The sequence below is a fragment of the Rhea americana genome, unplaced genomic scaffold (assembly GCF_003343005.1).
Source record: "Rhea americana isolate MKP2758 unplaced genomic scaffold, rheAme1 scaffold_31, whole genome shotgun sequence".
Classification (NCBI taxonomy): domain Eukaryota; kingdom Metazoa; phylum Chordata; class Aves; order Rheiformes; family Rheidae; genus Rhea; species Rhea americana.
The window spans coordinates 2112710-2132309 of NW_028186435.1; the positions used below are offsets into that span (position 1 = coordinate 2112710).

The 19600-nt window shown below is 41.5% G+C and overlaps 1 protein-coding gene across 1 annotated transcript in view; it reads right to left on the reverse strand.

Annotated features, from left to right (window-relative positions):
• Positions 1–557: 557 nt before the first annotated feature.
• Positions 558–19600, reverse strand: part of CARMIL1 (capping protein regulator and myosin 1 linker 1) — a 195238-nt gene continuing 176195 nt past the window's right edge. The window contains exons 33-38 of the mRNA XM_085310093.1: positions 17649–18081; positions 12657–12735; positions 9686–9919; positions 6892–7026; positions 4367–4513; positions 558–1604 (exon numbers count right to left, since the gene is read on the reverse strand). Of these exons, the coding sequence (XP_085166219.1) occupies positions 1468–1604; positions 4367–4513; positions 6892–7026; positions 9686–9919; positions 12657–12735; positions 17649–18081 (1165 nt within the window). The 3' untranslated portion in view covers positions 558–1467. The remainder of the gene's footprint in view (positions 1605–4366; positions 4514–6891; positions 7027–9685; positions 9920–12656; positions 12736–17648; positions 18082–19600) is intronic.

Sequence of the window (19600 nt, forward strand, 5' to 3'; positions counted from 1 at the left end):
CTGGTTCTGGTATAGCAAAGTTCTGGTATAAAGGCTGCTGTTTTGATTTAGCAACCTTTTATCTTCATTTTGCACTACAGAATGACTACAACAGCAGAAGTAGCTGTTGTACAGTAAGTTTAGTGGGAAGAGAAGTTAGTGGGAAGAACAGAAGAGAGAGTTCAATAGACTGATAGGCATCTGAGCATTTTTTACCCATGCCAGAAAGCAAAAGAAGGTGAGGACAATTGCTCTTGGGAGAGAGTTCCTCAAGCAGTCAGCCCTTKGTAGGTCTCTGTCCTATACAACCAAAATGCAGAATTTAGATTAACAGAGGTTTTTGCTTTATGTTAAGAAGATCACAAGGGAAGACGTTAACAAAGAGATTTTCTTCCAGTAGTTTTATGAAGATGGTGTGCATGTGCCCCCTTCAACAGGAGCAGGCCTTTTACTACAGTCAGAATGAAGTCATGTATTTTTTTTGTCTTAACCACACTCTTTGTCTACGCAACAGCACCATTTGAAGGGCAGACACAGACAAACCAGAAATAGAACTGTAGCTAAAAACAAAGACTAGCTTCAGTTGTAAAATCATTTTTATTGTTACAAATATACGTATGAATAAAATCCCCTCAACCTGTAACATAAATGGGTATCTGTGAAATTTGCACTCCCTCCCCCAAAAGCAGAAATGTTTATACAGATGTCAAACTATCTTTCTCATAGAATTACACATTGAAAGGAAGCTAATATGCAGACAGAACAGAAGAAGGCCTCTGGAAAACACCAATATTAATAAAATTTCAATTGCCCTCATTCCAATCAACTATATACATTAATATATGAATGTGGAAGCATAACAAGATTATATGTCATTCAAATCCTTCTCTGTTGTGCTTTCTTACAGTACACAAATGTAAGCATTGGAGTTTTATGTACAGTACAATAACAGGAAGAAAGAAGCTCCCTATGGGAGAATGTAAAAACCATACCCAAGCATTTAATATATATAATCTATACAAATTATTTTATTAGTGTGCTCTTTTAATATAATTACAATGTGCAATTGCATACCGCAAGAATATATTTATAGGTAAGTCACGTGCAGATTTGACACATTTACATTCAGCAGTACAACACATTACCTGCTGTACAGTGTATTAGTGTAAGACAGTGTCCAGTTAATTAGCTTTGCTTTCTAAATGCCCTAATGCAGGGCATTCTTTATAGCTGCTTCAGAGAAATTCAAGTAGAATACATAAAAGAATTGCTGGCTTTAGCAAAGGCATGGAAAGGAATGTCTGAATTGTACGGAATAGAAATTAGAAAACAAATCAACTGATTGTACATGAAAATCACGGTCAGAATACCAGGTTTTCTGCGTGGAGATGTACCTGTGGTGAAAGAGCAGCTGGTAAGAAGGGCTGTTGATTGCTGTACCCTGATTGTTATAAAAGCTCTTGCACTACAAAGCACTTTTATGGATAGCTAAACAAAAATAAAATCTTTATCTGCTTCTTCTCCGGAGTCACTGGACTTGCTTCCCTGATGGCCGTCTTTACTTAAGGACCTCTGCTTCAGTTCCTGGAAATCGTGGGGCTGGTGCCCAGGGCTTCTTTTTGCAGCTGCATAAAATACAGAAATAGGCCTTACTAACGACGTTAGAGGCAGCCAGGAGGGGGAAGTCGCTCAGGCACGCGGGGCCTGCTCCTGCTCCCACCGAGCTCACAGGCACTCGCGGGGGCAGTGCAGGTCCACTAGTTATTCAGCCCACAAAACCCTGAGAGGGGCAGAGAGAGAAAAGCAAAAACTTTGCTCAAACTTCATTCTGCTGCTGGCTGGTAAGCAGACAACCCTGAAAAATGAGACATTTTGCTGTGACACACACATGTTACAGTCAGCAAAGGCTTGGAGATTTGCTTCTCCATCCAAAAACGCATTAGCTATACATTGCTTCAAAAGCAAATCGGCATTTCTTTCCTGCCCGGCAGCTAGCAGCCTGGAGCACCCTGCGGCTCTGCCGGCCGAGCGAGCACGCCTCCTCGCCTCGCCGCGCCCAGAGAAAGCTGGCGGGCATAGCCGCTTCCCGAAATTCAAAAGCCATTGGCACCCGTCCTACTTGCCCAGCACGCTAACGTCTCAGCAAGGGCTGTAGCCAAGACCTACAAACCTTGAAATAAAATGGAAAGGAAGGTTTCTGAACTACGTTAAGACTTGCAATGAGGCAATGTGGACCAAGGCGCCTACAAACACTGCTGTCCCCTCCCGGACGCCCGGATGTCGCCACGTCCTTCCCGTGCCGCCTCCGTGCGCCGGCTGCCCGGACCCAGCGCTGCTGCAGCGCCCAGACACGTGCCGCCGAGCCACTCGAGACGGGGCTATCGGAGGGAGAGCCCCTCCGCGCAGCAGGGCGCCGCACGCAGACGCCCGCCCCGCGGCCCTACCGAAGGGCAGCGCGTGCCCGCGCCRTCCCCGCTCGCCCTCGAGGGCGCCCGCGGCAGAGCCGAGCGACGGCGCCTTTCCGAGGCCTTTCGGGTCCTTCGCTTTCTGAGCCCTGGGCTGGGCCTCGAGCCCGTTTTTAACGCGTTTGCCAGGAACGCTGGAAACGCAGAGGGGAGTGTGGAGGGAGCTGCCGTGGCAGAGCGGGGCCGGGCAGMGCAGCAGGGCTGCTCCCCCTGCCGTCGGGAAGGCCGGAGAGGGGACCGCTGCGACTCCCGCGGCAGCGGCGACGCGTATCGATGGGCCCTCAAACACGCCACGCCGAAAATCCCTGCGTTTGGCAGAGGCACTTCCAGCTCCGGACCTCTACCGTGAGGACAGCAGAAAGGATACGTCCAGGGTGCAAAGAACCGTTACACAGCCGCTGCCTGCTTATCACCGCTTTGCAAGTAGGGAAAGCGGAGAAAAGCTTTTGAGAAAGTTCTTCAAGCTTTTCAGTGGAATTTGACAGGCTCAGGATACCTAAATTCAGTAAAACATTAGGCATTATCACCTTGCCAAATGCCACTGCTTCTCAAAGAAACAGGAGTCCAAAGCTTTTGGAGTCACTTTGACAAGTATGCCCCCAAGCAGTTACAAAGCCATGGTACACATCTYCGTTCGCTCTTCAGACAAACCCCAGGACACGCGCTCCAGCAGCCGTTTTACTGTGACCTGACATAACAAGACAGGCAGTTTACCTGAGAGGATGCTGAAAAACRTATCAGGTATTTAAACACACATACTGCAAATCAGGTTTCTGCCGAGATAGCTCATCCTTGCTGCCTCCAGAAAACTGTGCGCAAGGGTAACTTTTGCACAGATCTGACTGCAGCATCTCAGCTTTTGAAACTTACTGTATCAGAGAGAGAGACCTTAGAATGAGTTAATATATAATAATCTGATTGCGATGGTGAGGAGAGATTCCAAATTTGGGTRGGCTAGGCTTGATTCTGTATCTTGAAAAGAAAATCATTTTACATATTTTGGGCTGGAGATAGAAAGGGATAGAAGGGATGGTTCTTTCGTTTTCCTTAAGTAAATAGTACAAATGACAGAAAACCTGCAGAATAGATACATGATCTATCATAAATAGGGAAACTGTGGGTGCACATAATTGCATATGATGTTCAAATATCTCATTAATATACTTCAGAAAAAAAATCATTTTGAGTCACTGTTTAAACAAACCRGTTAAGAGGTAAAGAACATGTAAACATGTACCATTTTGAGAACAGGATTCTTCATATTTTAAAAACACATATTGAATCATTTGATTCACTTTGCTGAATGAGTTCACCGTAAGTTAAAACTGCTCTTCCAGAAGTGCATGTGGCAGAACCTCCAAAGCATCGTGGGGTTTTTATTTATTTATTTATTTATGCTCTTAAGATGGCATAAACAAAGAACTACGTCAGAATATGCTGATTTATCCAGTTCTCAAATGGTTGTATGAGTGAGGTACTGAAACTGGCACTAACAATATTCAGACCAAAATGAGAGTACTTCAGGGCATCTTAAAAAGTAAAGATACATAAGCACATAAAGCAGCAGAGAGAGTCCACCTGGGGCCTGCTTGCATGGCAGTATGCCACCGTTATCGTGATAAGCAATACTGGTTAATGAGTAACGTTTTGCACATACACAGCCCTCCTCGCCAGAGGGCCCCAGTGCTGCTCAGTATTGCTCAGTGGTGCTGGCATGAAGGAGCACCACACACACACATTTATTTGCAAAGTTCTTCAAGCCACATATTTTTCATGCGGCAGAAAGACGGCTGGCATCTTTCTCATAATCCCACGGCCAACCTGCACTCTTCTGCAGCTTCTTTGTTATTACTGCGTCTTAATGATTGTTAGTGCCAGTTGTCGAGCTCTTGCAATGAAAAATGAAAATGGAAACTTCTAACCAGAAGTTGACTGTGCCTTCCTCTGCCCAAGCCCATGAGCTTCCTCTTCTGCACTGGTAGAATACTGCCCCGAAGTGGTTCTCACTCCGCCAGATGGCATGTCACATTCATGATCTGAATCTCTTTTTTGACAATCTCCTGTTTGTTCTAGCAGGGAAAAGGATTCATTTATACCCCTAAGCTGTTCTGTAGACCCAGATTTGGAAAGCAGTAAATAATACAAACAACTTTATTTATCCACCCCACTTAATCAACTGTTCAAAAAATAGTAGTCAATATGCTAGCTGCTTGCTTAAATCTAGTCTGGACTGTGTGAAGAGGTGTCTTTTGAGACTGTCCCACCTACTGCAGTTATAGTCATTAACATAAAGCAATTTTATAAGCAAGTATCATCTAATTTGCAGCTTTTTTTTTGCAGTGGATATAATCACGTTTACTAACCAACAGCTTAGGTAGATTTGCAGTGATTTACCAGTTGCAGAAATAAATTGAGCAYGCTGATCTGAAAGGAAGCACAAAGCAAGGAAGGAGGAAAGACTGAATGAGGGAGTAGTAACAAAATGAAAAGGATAACTTTAAATAAAGAATAGAAACTAAAAGAATGAAAAAAAGCAGAATTTACTCTTTCTCTAGTAATATTATGAAAGGACAGCAGCTCCTTAACAGCCTAGAAATCCAATTTCTGCCATTCTAAGCTTTAACTGAAAAAAAATTCTTACAGTGCAAGGTAGCAACAATTAATAAACCACTCATTTGGCTGAGTCTTTTGTGAAGGCAAGGACTAAGGGAGCAAGGAGTGAGGCAAACACAGTGCCTAACCCATTTTTGTTTAAGGATTTGGTAAACAGAAGACTTTTTAAAAAATGAACCAATTGTGCCTCTCCTCATTTGACAATAGCCAACTGTAAAAACTTGTCAAATCTCTCCTTTGTGCAGTAGCTTGCTGTAATACAAAAGGATTGTGGTTATGATTCTACATTCCCTGTTTCTCCTRTTTGACTCCTCTCACGAGAAGGAGATGGAGAAGTGATGGAGCACAGAAACAGYGAAGTTAACCCCATGTTAAAATACAACTGTAGCAAGTCCCCACTATATTGTATATCTCTAGTTAAGTAGTAAGAAGTTCTCTCACAATCTGATGAAAAACTGGCCAAAAAAACAAGCAGCTTAAGAACCTATCAGATAGTAATTGGAGCAGTCTGTTGTGGCAAGAGCTTTTGATCGTATCTGTTCTCAAAGTGATGGCACTGAGTTTTTGGAGAGCCTGGTCCCTAAACTGTGGCCTCATTGACCGGTCTCAGCAGAGGCCCTGATAAGACTAAAAGCAGGAGATAAAACAGGCTCTGTTCTGCCTTGCTGTCTAATGACACAGCTGCAAGGAGCCGCTTTAATGCTAGTGCCATTAGAGGACCTTGGAAATGAGCCACAGATTGCTGCAGTTTTTGGCAGTATGGACTGTCCAAATCTTCAACCTCTTCCAACTACGGAAGTCTTTGGGTGTGCCATGTCCTGCTAGCTTTACATAAGCGTAGTGAGATGGTAGTTGTTCTGCTGAAGTACCTTTACTCCAGAATAGCAGCCCAACAGCATTGTACAGATGGCTGAACAGCGTGCCAAACATCTGGAGACAGATAGACACCCCATAGGTACTGGCATTCTGTCACCAAACTGCACCCACCAAAGCTAAAAGTTTCCAATAAGAACAACAGCAACTAAATTGTGCGATAACTTGTTTCATCTAGTAAATGGTAGTCATAGGAGAGAAAGGGAGAAACTTCTCAAAGTCTGTCTCCAGATCATCCTGCTTTGAGGACAGCTTTGCTCCTCCTCTCATCTAGTGTTATGGTGGGCTCCATGGGCAGCAAAATGTCTCAGTATCCACAACCCAGGGCTGCATATCTGCCCTGCCTCAGTTGCCCCAGTTCCACACCTCTGAAAAACTGCCAGCAGAGTGTGCAAGATGACCCCTTTATCTTACAGCTTAAGTGACTTCTGCGGTATGTGATAGAAGTCACCTTGAAATAGAAATGGGGCTCACTGCTCTTCTTGAGGGGAGTCCAAAAAAGGAAGAGGTCTCACTCACCATTTCCAAGGTCCTCATTTGTGCCAGCTGATACCATGTTGAGCAAAACATTTGTGACTACTTCTCCCTATGTTCAAGGCTTTTGAAAGAAGCCTTAGCTCTTCTAAGAAATAACTGCAGGCGAGGAAATGCATCAGCAAAAGTGGAAACTCAGAGCACATAAGAAAAGCAGCAAAGAGAAGGCAGTAGTCTACTATCGCTTGTGTGTGAAAGGTAGCAAGCTCTGTCTTGGCAGAGAAAGACACATTGCCCAAGTCCGAAGTGAGCACAGTCCCATGCAGTAATGCCACAGAAAGCAAGAGCATAAACAGAGCAAAAGGCTGGCTGCAGCGAACAAGATCATGGCTGCTCCTCTACAAATTTGTTGATCCAGGGAGCTGCACTGCACATGTTCTAGCAGAGGAMAAGCATGCTGGAACAACAGTTATACTGACAGTCTTACCTTCTTGAGAAAATGATCTGATCGTGGGGCTGCTCTGACCATCCTTTTCTTTATCAGAAGGAACTTTCTTTAGCACTGGTGGAAGCAGGGCAACCTTTGGGGAACTGGGGCCAGAGGGAGACTCTGGAGCATCCTCTGTAGAGTACCACAAGCAAAAAGGAGAGAAACTTTATCTCTACTGTCACAGAAATGCCAGCTGGCAAACCCCAACAAAACGCACAAACAAGAAACAGCTAGAATCTGTAGCAAAAAAGAGGGATTCAGGAGTCATCATGATGTTAACAAAAACACATGATGGCCTTGGATTCAGGTGAAAAAATTTTATTGGCCAAAGTAGAAACTTACTAGCCAAAGCAGTATTTAAATACGTCCTGCTTTTATAGGACAAATAAAAATCAATGGGAGCAACTTAATCTTTCTGTAGGATAGAAGGAAGCAATTCATGAACAGCTGAGAAATATTTTGGATGACTTTTTGGAAATATTTGTCCTAAAACATGATGAACTGTATCAAGTTAGATGTCATATTTCACAGTTATACAGCATAAAAATGGAAAAGTGAAAAAAATTTCATGAGTAGTCTACAGCGTTCTACACCTCCAGATATGAATTGCCAGTAGGTAGTAACATGACAGCATTTGCAAGGTTTTTCTAAATAGAAAAAAATAACTTATCCCTCAGACTTTGATAAGATCTGGAACTTAAATTTAAATCTATAGTTTAAATCATCTAGACATCTTATCTTGTTTCTCTAAAAGGCTGGAGTGCGTTATTTCACTATCGTCTTTACAGCCCTGACAGGATGACTTTTTCAGTCTTACTGCAGATAGACTTCATTTGGATGGCAGAGGAGTACAACTATAATGGATTGCTTATAAAGGAACGCAGTATATCAACTAATATATGCTGCATATCTAACATCTGGAACGTGAGTTAACTCAAATGCATCCTGGAAATGACTGGGAATTTATCTAACTGTTGAGCGGCCACCACAAAGGAGTCAATCATTTTGCATTCTGCAAAGGGAAGAGATAACCTTCCAAACACAACTCAGTCTGAATGGATACACTAATTCTCAGGACTTCTCCAATGCAACTAGCATGCATGCCACATACATGTTAAAAGCATGTAGAAGCTTAGTATCAACATATGCATAGGCACAGTGTCTGTGAACACAGTCACATGGTTTCTGAACCAAAGTTGAWGAATCACATGTTTTGCTGGGGAACTACTTTCAGTCTCTGACAGTCTGAGGACATCTGAGCTGTGCTCCCTTGCCCTCAGATTACTTAGCAAAAGTTTCCTACCATTAGTTCAGCTACAACATTGGAAATGATGATGGCAGCAGGAGTGTAAATAGCACTGTTGCTTGGCTTTATTACACTGCTTGGGTGTGCTGAGCCAGCAGGTTGACAGAAGTACTAGGATAGGAGTAGACTGCAACAGAGACCAGTGCTGCTTTTATCTACCACCTGGCCAGCTGGCCTACTGCTAGTAAATATTAATTACTCTCCATATTAAGCCTGCAGTATATTTCCTCTGCAGGAAAGAAGAACTGGCAGAAACAGACAGCTAAGATCTTCCTGATACATAGGATTTTAAGATAACGCATGGTCTACTTTATAGATGAAACAATGCCAAATAGGCCACACTTTCCTATTATATTCATCTTCATGGGCATCTTGCTCAATGCTTCTCTTACTTTCATAGTCATTTGTAAAATAACCAATAAAATATATTTAAAATCATCTCAAATCTGTAGGTCATTCTGTACTTGAAGTAGAAAATGACATTCTACCCACTAGCACGGAGAGACAGACTAAGTAATGTCCAGGTACATACCAATGGCAGGGAAGAGGCTGTAACCTCCCTCCATAAATGGCACATTTCTAAGGTAAACAGTGGATATGGGAAAGTTTAAAGCTGTGAGAGCTTTTACAGGTACCTACACTCATATTTTGCAGCTGTTAGCAGTTAATAAGCTGTACATTTGCCATAGCTGCTGGAAGAGTTGGTAACTAGCCTGTAACCTTTTTCCAACTGTAATGGCTATGTCACAGAAGGCATATATATAATAGGAAGAGGGAGTTGTGACAATGTCCAAGTAAATAACAGGCAGGCGAACGTATAGGAGACCTGCTGAAACCCTTCAAACTACAGGAAATCTTGAGATAATACCTGGGCAGAAAGTTAGGATAGAGCAGAAGTTAATAGTCATTCCACTGGTAGCCTTGCAGGGTTATAAAAGCACAGTTACTAATATTTCCAATTAAAAAGTGATAATGAAAGTAACACAGGGAAACAGAGGGAAAAGGGAGTAAAAAACAATTGGTTTGTATAAATTATCAAGGATAACAGGCATTTGCTCAAGAGGCTAAGAGCAGTCTGCCATAAAATCCCCAAGGATTTTTGTATTTTGGGCCAGGAGTTCAGAGAAAATATAGTTAGTTTTGTCGGCACTACCATGCCAGGGATCCCATCCTGAAACAGATCTCTAGGCTGCGTTGTTTTATGAGGGCAGGTTAGCTTAAAACAGCTCTGCCACTGCTTCTATTGCTTCTCCTCAGAGTTTACTATTATAAATCGCCAATTAAATCATTCTAATCCGCTTGTTTGAACTGGGGCAGGAGGAGCTGGAAACAAAGCAAGTCAAGAGCGAGTGACTGGAGAACTTGTCCCTCTTCACATTTAACTTTGGTTCAGGATTGGGCCATGGGCATCTCCTTCATTGCCCACAAGAACTTGCCTCTGAAGTACCCTGCCAAGGACCATCAAAGCCCAGAAGAGCTGCTCACCAGTACGAGAGGCYGAGCGCGGTTTCTGTGGAACCGTGGGCCGTCCTGCCAGGCTGGGCTTTGATGACTGCAGTGGRGGTTTGGGGCTGGTAGGTGTATTGGAAGAACTTCTTGCCTTCATACCAGCTTCAGCCTTTGGTTCAGCTTTTGCATTTTTTTCTGATGATGCTGAGATGGAGTCACCTTTACTCAAGGTAAAACGATTCTCTGGAAGGGTCTGCTGAAGTTTAGGCACTAAAATAAATAAATACATAAAATAAAATCTCCTGCAATGAAGGGTACAGGCACATGCATGTGGAAAATTCCATCATCAATCCACGTACACACACGCACAGCAGCAGAACAGTGATGAGAGGACTTACAACATTTCATACACAAAACCACTGCAACAAAAGCATCTAAATCCATCAATTCTTACACATGATAAACTCTGTAATTCTTTTGCCTCAAAGGCTATGAATTCTCCACCATTTTTAATACATTTGGGGTGAYGGCTGGCTGGACCTTATTCTCCCTTCAGATTTCTGGGAGCAGATGATAGGGCCTACCTGCCGAGAATGCAGCAATGCATCAGTAGAAAAGTCAGCTTTTGGCTGTTTTGTGCCTATATAGAAAAAAGGTTGGCTGTTCAACAAAAATCCTAGTTCATAAAAAAAATCCTGAATAGTTGATCAGCATGCTACATCTTGTTATTTGTTGCTTTCATTAAGCTCTGAAATAGATTTTGAGACTTAGCAGAAAACAAAATATTTTTAGGCAATATTTTGATTTACCTAGTAACACTATATAAAGACTATGATTTACACATATTGGCAAGTTAATCAACATATTATTTATTATTTCCATATAAAACTACATTTACTTCCAAAGAACAATTCAGCAGTTACAACTAGCTGTGCAAGTTTGTAGAAAGCCTGCTGGACACTAGGTTGCAAACAAGCAAAATGCCTGCCTTACTTTCCTACTTTACAGTCTAGAGAAGGATGAAAGCTTATACACAACAGGTAGGATGATCTTGGAACTTGTATGTGAGTTTGGGACTTAAAACAATCACTGCATCTTTATTCTCAGTGCAGAATTCTAGACTCACCGAAATAAGGGCTCGTTGCCTTGGTACCACGCAAAGCTAAGTTACATGCTCACAGATGCTGACTTGACCTACTTACTTGCTATTCCCATTCAGAAATCCAAGCCTAGCATGGGCATTTTAACTACAATGTGAGGAGCGTTAAGTTAGTTGCAAGCCAATCTCCAGCACGTTCTTTTTCCAGCTTATGCAGTTGTTTTCCAGCAAGGAGATGAGAGCCAGAGTCCACATCTCTGTGCATGCAGTAAAATTTTTCACTGCAGGCAAAACAGCAGAATGCTCTCCCTACCTGTGTCCATGTGTGTGTGTGCGTGCACAGGCATGCTTGCATGCACATACAAAATAGCAGGCAATAACCAGATGTGAAGTAAGGGATAAAAAAAATTCCCTTATTCTGTCTCTGAAACACTATCTATAGTTTTTCTAGCAACATCCAGCAGTTTTCCATCAACTTTCTGGCCTTTCTAACCTCAGGCCTGCTAATATTATTAGAAGACAGTAAATTAAAATAAATTAACCCAAAACAAAGACAAACTGTAGTCACAACAGCAAAGAGCAGCCTGAGGGAGCTTCAAGAAAGGATGGTAAGAAAAAACTTGACAGCTGGAAGCCAGAAAGAAGTGGYGCACACACACTGCAGTGAGGTAGGGGTGAAATGCGTTATATGCAGAAAAAAGGAYCAGAGGAAAATTTGCATCAGACATCCACAGCTACTCTAATGTCCAGAGCACATACTCATTTTGCTCCTTTGACTTCAGGTTGACATTTTTACAACATATATATATTATAGCACACAAAGTCTTCCTCAGAAGATTAGGAGGCTAATTTAAAAGYGCTGATTAATACAGTTTGCTTGAGTAGAGTCTCTGGATGCTGCCTTCTAAACTATGCTTTAGAAAGGTTTTGAAAACTCAAAATGGATTTCTGAAGTGACTGTTCAACCAAGATGCTCTCATTTGGACTCAGATTAGAGCCTTATTTTTCAGCCCTGCTTCTGTACTTTTTGGCAACCCTGTGTGCCGCGCTTGCAGGACAGTTAGCACCACTGTTAATAAATCAGAACCGGATTTCCCAGTTCAGCCCACTCTTTCAGTCCAGTAACCATAACATAGATAAACTATCAGAATTGAATCCACTTTGACCACTTCACTGGCCTGTTCCAAAAGCGCGTATGCACAGACATCAGGCATTTCAGGCATGTCCATTTTAGGGCCTGAGACTACAGCCTGAAAAGGCCCCCTGGCTAATGCCCAGTAGGACTAGCTGGGGAGGGAATCAGCGCCGCAAACAAGCAAGGCTGGACTCTGCTTTGTGGGGCCTGGAGGGTTGTTTTGTGCCCGTGCACACAGTGTCCCAGGGCTCTGCAGCTTTGCAGACAGCTGGCTTCAGTCACACTGGCTAAACACCACAAAGCGCAAGTCGCCGTGTCTGGTGCTCCCATTCTAACAGCTGAAAGCCAGGTCTGTTCAAGCTGGTATCTGCCCTGACTACTACTATAAATCTTTCAAACTGCCATATTTAGGTCCTCCTCAGGTATATTCATGAATCTCACTTCTCTCTGTGCAGACAGCTTTGCTGGCTCCTGGGTTCATCACCAGCTTTGCTGACCCTCCTGAGGCAGCTGCAGGCCTGTACACCGCGTACTCGTCCTCCTCTGCAATACGGAGCACAAGAATGAAGCAACCAGCCACCAACTSAGCCCCAGAGCTGATTACGTGACAAATGTTGTCAAACATAGGAGAAAGCACGGTTGTTTCTAATCCTTTTCACTTAGTGAAAGTTCATATTTTGCTTAAGAAATCACAAAATTTGGAGAGGAAATTTCAGGTTAGGCATGCTGCATTTTCTATACAGAGCTTATACAGGAAACAGAAGCAACTGTACCTGTACCACTTCCATCTAGTCGTTCTGAGCTCACTGCTGTGTCATAAGAGTCTCTGGGAGTTATGTCATTGCCAAGTTTCTGAAAAAGTGAGAAAAGTCCTCATGTTAATAATCTGCAGTTCAGAGGTTCTGTTAGTGAAAAAGCTGTAATTCAGAAACATAAGACAGGGAAAGCAGTGCTGGTAATAAATGCTGGATGCACTTCCTTGTTTCTCTTCCATGTCCTGGAAATCTAAGCATGAAGAAAGCCACACTGATCTGGTGATTGATGCTGCCACGCATCTAGCAGAACTGCAGTGACACTGTGCCTCCTAAGCGATAAGCCTGCTAACGTGCAGAACGGCATCTTCTCCAAAGATAGTTCCATATTTAAATGACTCACGGTTCAGGTTAAAAAAAAAGATTATTGAAAATCTAAATTTTGAATGTAAAACTGCTGAATGGCTCTTACACTCTTCCACTAACAAGCTAACTTTAATTTAGATAAGCTCACAACTCCAGAAGCATCAGTGCCTAACTATTTACAGGATTTCTTTAAAAATAAAACCAAAAAAAAATATTTATAGAAAAAAATGTGTTGAAAGCTACACATCACAAGGGCTGTTGGACACTGAACACCTCTAAAAAGGTGGTCTCTTACTTGTGTGCTGATGCATTTGTTGAGTTTTCTTAAGACTAGCTTTTCTAACATCTTGGCCTCAAGAAGAAAAGTACAAAGACTTCTCATACCACAGGTTTAGTCTAAGTAAGCTAGAAACCTATGTATTCACTAAGAGAAGTATATATATATGCAGTTTAYATGTTTACAAAAGAAACAGGTTCTGCTCCTTTTGTTATCTTGTCTGGTATCAAAGTAAAATCAGAGAGATAAAAGGGAGAATACAAACAGCGTACATAAATAAGAGTAGGCTAAACGGTTACAGGAAGCCTTACACAGACAGGACTAGGCAATAAAATGAGATTTTTTTTTGAAGGTAAAAGAGGCAGGGGATAGAAAGTTACAGGCAGCTTCAATCTTAATCTAGATTTGCTATTTTGGGACAGATATATAATGTGAGAAAGCAAGCAAATGACTTGTGCTGGTGAYCACTGCACTTGGTTGTGTACTCATGCATAGACTCTTCCACCACATTGACATGTTCAGGACACTACTGTTACTGCTCAAGGACCAGCTTTCCTTGACCAGCACCGCACTTTGTCTGTCCGACAGCATTGAGGAATCTATGCCACGTGCCCCACAGTGTATGCCAAACAGGATTGCTGCTCTTTGGAGCTCACAAGCTAAGAGAGTCCCAGATACAACAGGCAGATAAACACTRGACAGATAGGAGATGCAGGAAGGAAGAAAACAGCTGCAGTAGGAGGAGCACATGCTAACTAATCAAAAAAATGATAGATCTAGAGCGAAAATGGTATGGTAAGGATAAGCTTAAAGGAATATAGTGCCTCTTTAATACAGTTATGAAAAAAATGGAGATGTTAAACACCTGCTGGTGCTGTATCGATCTGACAGGGTGACTCCACTTCCATATCTTTCCACTAAGGATTGGTGTGTGTGTGTTAAGGAGGATGGTATTTGAATGAACACTAAACTTCTTGTACTGTAAAATTACCCTGATATTACTGTAACTGTATCATTTTAAGGGACTATACTTCTATAGTTTTTAAGTACGAAATCATCTGTAGATAATAGTAAAAAAAATCTGTATGCAAACCAGTATTTTTTTCTGGTAAAAAGCTGTATACAGGCACTTCTAGAAATGCAAAGATTTGAACAGCTACAGTTGTGAGCTACTCTGCCATTAAAACCAAGGTAATCCCCCCCACCTCCCAAGCTAGCAGGAGCATTATACTTTGTGCCAGTGGGCAAAGACGCCAGATTTGCTTCTATTCCCGTTTCTCGACTGTCATCAACATTTTGGCTTAATTCTCACCTCTCCATCTCCTAAAGCCACGTGTTTAGGGCTAAAGACAATCTGAGCTATATATATGATTTTTTTAACTGCTTTCCACTTGCTAGATTCTTCTTTCACAACTCRGCAAAATACTTTGAGAACCGAATTTAGCAACAATTTCCTCATGGAATGTGAATTCTCATGAACTCTCACSAAAATACCAATTTCAATATGGAAATACTGCAGATATTGCTCATTACATGACAACTGCACCATGCAGATAAATCAAGATCAAGATCTACTTTTAAAAGCAGTATGTGCAAGGCAGGGAAATATTGAAGTTGTGTGTAATCAGTAGCAAATAAACGGTTACAARTAAGTCTTGCTGAAGGTATTTAAAAGTCAGTTTGTAAACACTAGATGGAGCTAAAAGATCTGTGTATGTATGCCTGAAGAAAATACTAATCTGTATGTATTTGTCTACACTATTATTGCCAATTCACACATTGTATTCTAAGCAAAAGAAAACAAAAAAAAAAAATTACCATCTTTCCATCTACTGTGCACCTGCTCCTCACTTGTATCTGTAACAAGACTGTGGTAGGGTATGAATGAAATAGTAAATTCCTTCTGGCTTTGTTTTCATGTAAAATAGCTCAGAATCTAAGCAGCCATCTGTACCTTAAAGGAAAATACAATTTTCTATCATGCTAAGATCCTGATAAAATTTGAAGATACTAGGGAAGTCAGTGTCATACCCCTCCTAGACAAAGCAACAGCAGTGGGATGCCTTCTTCTGCAGCTTAACAATCAGGATACTGAATTACTTACATACTCAACTTCAAAAAATACAATGAATGAAAGTACAAAACTAAACTGTTCAATATTGCAATCCAGGATGAGGTATGAGAAAAATTCTTTTGACCAACAGTTCAATTTTGTGCAGTCTGACTGGCATTAAAATGGAATAATTCAATGCACTGCTGTGTATAGACTTCTATTTCAATTTAGTTTTCTTGTCACTCATTAAAAAGAACACAATCTATATTTACACAAAAAGAACACAATCTATATATTCCATAAATATCAACTTTTACATAGCCTAACAAAAAATAAGATAACGCTATTTAATAATACTATTTCTTTTTGAAAATTCCAAAACAAATATTAGCTTCTCCTTGTCATGTTTATATGCCAACAGCTGAAAGGGAACAGGAAAACAATSATAAACCTGAAAGAAAACAGGTAACCTGATTTCAAAATAGAGAAAAAAGGAAAAGGTGAAAAAACATCACGGAAACCATCTCCTGGATGATACTGGAAAAAGGCAACAACTCTCCTTTTTGAAAGATGAAATTCAGGTTTTCAATCAATGCTATGAAAGCTAATCAACTGAAGTGGATAAGGACTTTTACTCTCCCCACTTAAAAGAAAAAAAAAATTACACATGCTAATATTTCAACTCAAACACTTCCCTCCAGATCTGATTAGTTTTAGACCACAAATGCTAAGTAGAAGTTTGGTATCTTGTGGAGCCCTAAGCACACACTGTTTACACAATCGTAAATATTTATATTTTCTAGAGTAACTCCATATTTTATTAGTTATGGGCAGACTGTAATGCTCTTACTCACAATCATATAGCATATTACTTGCAAAGTTGGCCTCTTGGAAATCAATGAGACTATTCATGGCACTACTCAGCACCAATCAGAAGGGTGTGAACTGGTCATTTCTTTAGAAAAATCATTTTTACCTGACTGTCCTTTAATAATGGACTACAGGTTAATTTGAACCTGCTTATTACAAGACCTCAGTGTCTGCAGCAACAGTTCAAACATCATGGTAGCCATTATGAAAATACAGAGAAAGGCAAGAATGACATTTGAGTGCCTTGTTCAGTCACGGCAAGACAATTCTGCAATGTATGAAAGGAAGAAAAATATATGGGCAAGTATGTAGATGATCTTTGTTGTAAGGTAACATCTTCCAAATTATGGCAGGTAATAGCAGAGAACAAATTGCATCTTGATGAATGTTGAAGAGGAAGAGAAGGGGAATGAAGAAAAGCCAATCTTTTGGCAATTTCAGGACATGCTAACTACAGCTAGGAGGAAGAGGGAGGATGAGAATGACAAAGGTCGGGGGGAAATGGATATCGAACAAAATACTTCGGGATAAAATGTTTTGGAGTAATACAAGGATATCTCATCTTATGTTAAATACCTGAAGCAGGGTTCTTGCTCAGTGTTATCACCTCACAGAGAAGACTAGACAGGGAGGGGAATCTGAACAGAGAATGTGAAACAGATTTTTCTTTTTCCTTTTTTTTTTTTTTTTTTTAATTACTATGGCTGATTTCTCTGAGTGTTAATATTTGAAACACAGAAAACAAAGTCCTAAGAATGATTAGATACAGTGCAAAAGAGCAGAGAAATAAAGGGCTGCAATAAAAAAGCATAAGCAGGATATCTGTAAACAGCATTTGGAAGCMAAGTTTACTTTTCTGCACAGAATATATAATTTTAAACACAGCACACAGCATCTCTCAGTTTGCTACATCACCTTCTAAAAGAAAGCAGTGTAGACATTAGCCAATGTAGTTAACTCTGTCAAACACCTGAGGGATCAGTGTGCAGGGGACACACAGTTAGTGGTCTTTTCCAGCTTTAATTTCTGCTAAACACTCTAGCATTGCAAGTGAACAAATCGCACATCATTTAGCAGGGAGRCATCCAAATCATCCTTGCTAGTGGCACAAAGGTTTCTCTGCAACACATGCAAATTAGTATGTATCCTCTAYGCCTATGTTGGTTTGACATCAAGCAGAAGAACTGGTGTCACCTACTCTACACGAAGAGAAAGTGCAGGCTTTAGCGACATCTCCTCTACTTGTATAGCCCAGTCCTTGGCTAGGATGTTCATGTTTGACCACCACAGCACAGAACAATTCTCTTGTACTGACAATGTAATCTCTGGTGGAAAGCGGGTCAGATATGTCAAATGCCAGCCACCAGCCCTTGTATCCCCTTCCCTGAAGAGGCCTAGCTCTTGCTCACTTTCCACAACAAGTCTAGAGAAATCAAATTGCCTTCACCTTCTGGGCAGAGGCTGCTCTCTTCTCCTGCTTGGCTTTCATTTCTGCAAGAAGTCCGCTGCCCATCACCTGTACTCCATACCTCCGGCCCCCTTGCGGGCTTCCTTTGCTGTCACCCCTCTCAGACTTCACAGCATCATCTGGCTGTATCTCCTCGATTGAGTCTGGTGTCTTTAATTCCTCAGATCGCTCTGCACCACCATTCTGCTCTGCAGGTTTTACCTCCTTCTTACTTGCATCCACAGCTGGACTTTTCGCAGCAACCTTGGGTGAGGAGGGATCCTCTGACACCAAGACAGTCTGAGGACGTTCAGATTTGGAGCCTCTTGATTTGATTAAGTTAAGAAATCCACTCTTCCTAGAGTCCCTTTTCTTCTTCTCATCACCCGCTTCACTGTGCTCACTGCTGTCTGAACTTTTTGTTGATGGTCTCCTAATAAAAAGATACAGACATTTTAATCTCCTCTCTCCTGCCTTCCTCCCTTGGTTTTAAATAGTTCCAGAAGACTTCTTTTGGGCAAAGTTAACTTCTTGTATCACCCATGCATCATCCTAGACCCACTCATTAGCTGGTGTTTCTAAATTAAAAACAGGACAATTGGCAATGATTATACTCTCTTTGAGGACTACTATGCTAGCCTTGTGCATAGTATCATGAAGAGAGGCAGTCATTTCAGCTGCACTGGGCATCTGGCTGCTTCCAACACCATCTAGGCATTTGCTTCAGGGTAGCTCTGCCCATGCACATATAACTTCAGACATTTCTGTTTCCAGAGTGTGCCATTGCTCATTTGTATCTGCCCATTATTAGAAACAGAATAATTCTGACCAAGTACACGACTTGCACAGCTTTTGGAGATCTTATCCTTTAGGAGTTGGCTCAGTCCCCTTCTTTCAGTAAGAAAGCCAGAGGGGTCACTTTTAAAGTGCAGATGCTTATCCTCAGGAAGTAATCACTAGTAAACATTTTCTACAGTCAGCTTAAAAGTAGAGTATCCATGCTTGAGGGAAAGCAGAGGAGACAGCATGTCTGCATACAAGCATCCCAGCTAGGAAAAAAGCACCCAGTGGAGCAACTGAGGACAGCTAATGGGGGCAAAGACCTCTGAGCCATGCACATGGTCAGGGCTGTGCGGACAGGGACAGATGCAAGTTCACAGAGACATCTGAAATGGGTGGCTGGTAGGCGCCCAAGGGAAGTAGCATGCTAGATCTCTGACCTTAACCCAGCTAATCCATTTTTCAGAGCTACCATGATTTTATCACTATATATAGTGTATCACACATGGCTTCACATGTCACCATAGATATTTACAACTCATACTGACTTTGAAACATTTTCTTTTCCGGCTACAGTTATTTACCAAGTTAACAGCTACCATTTTACTTAATGGATGTCAAATATAACACAGAAGAGGTCATTCCAAGTTGTGTGAATTTGTTCTGGTTTTCTCATTTATTTATATAAATATTTGTGTGTGCACCTGCACACATGCAAACATCCATTCATGCAAGAATATCTAGATGACTGGTTCTGTAAGTACACAATTACCTACCAAGCAACTGTATTTGCAGTTTTTTCCTCCTCATACAAAGCTGAAGGAGACATATCTTTCAGACAAACATACTGATGAAATCTGGAGTACTACAAATTTGTCAAACAAGTTTTTAACAAGTATCTCTAAATCAACATAAATATACTGTCATTTAGCACAATGGTGGAGACATTCACRTGTATTACTAGCACTGAAGAATCATAGAATCAGTAAGGTTGGAAGGGACCTCTGGAGATCAGCTAAGTCCAACCTCCCTGCTCAGCAGGGTCACCTAGAGCATGTTACACAGGGTAAACTTAAGTAAAAACTGATATACAGCTCTGTTTTAGCTCTAATGAGCTCCAGTAAAGGCTGGTGTGAAGTCAACTGAATTATAAAAATACACACTAGTCAATA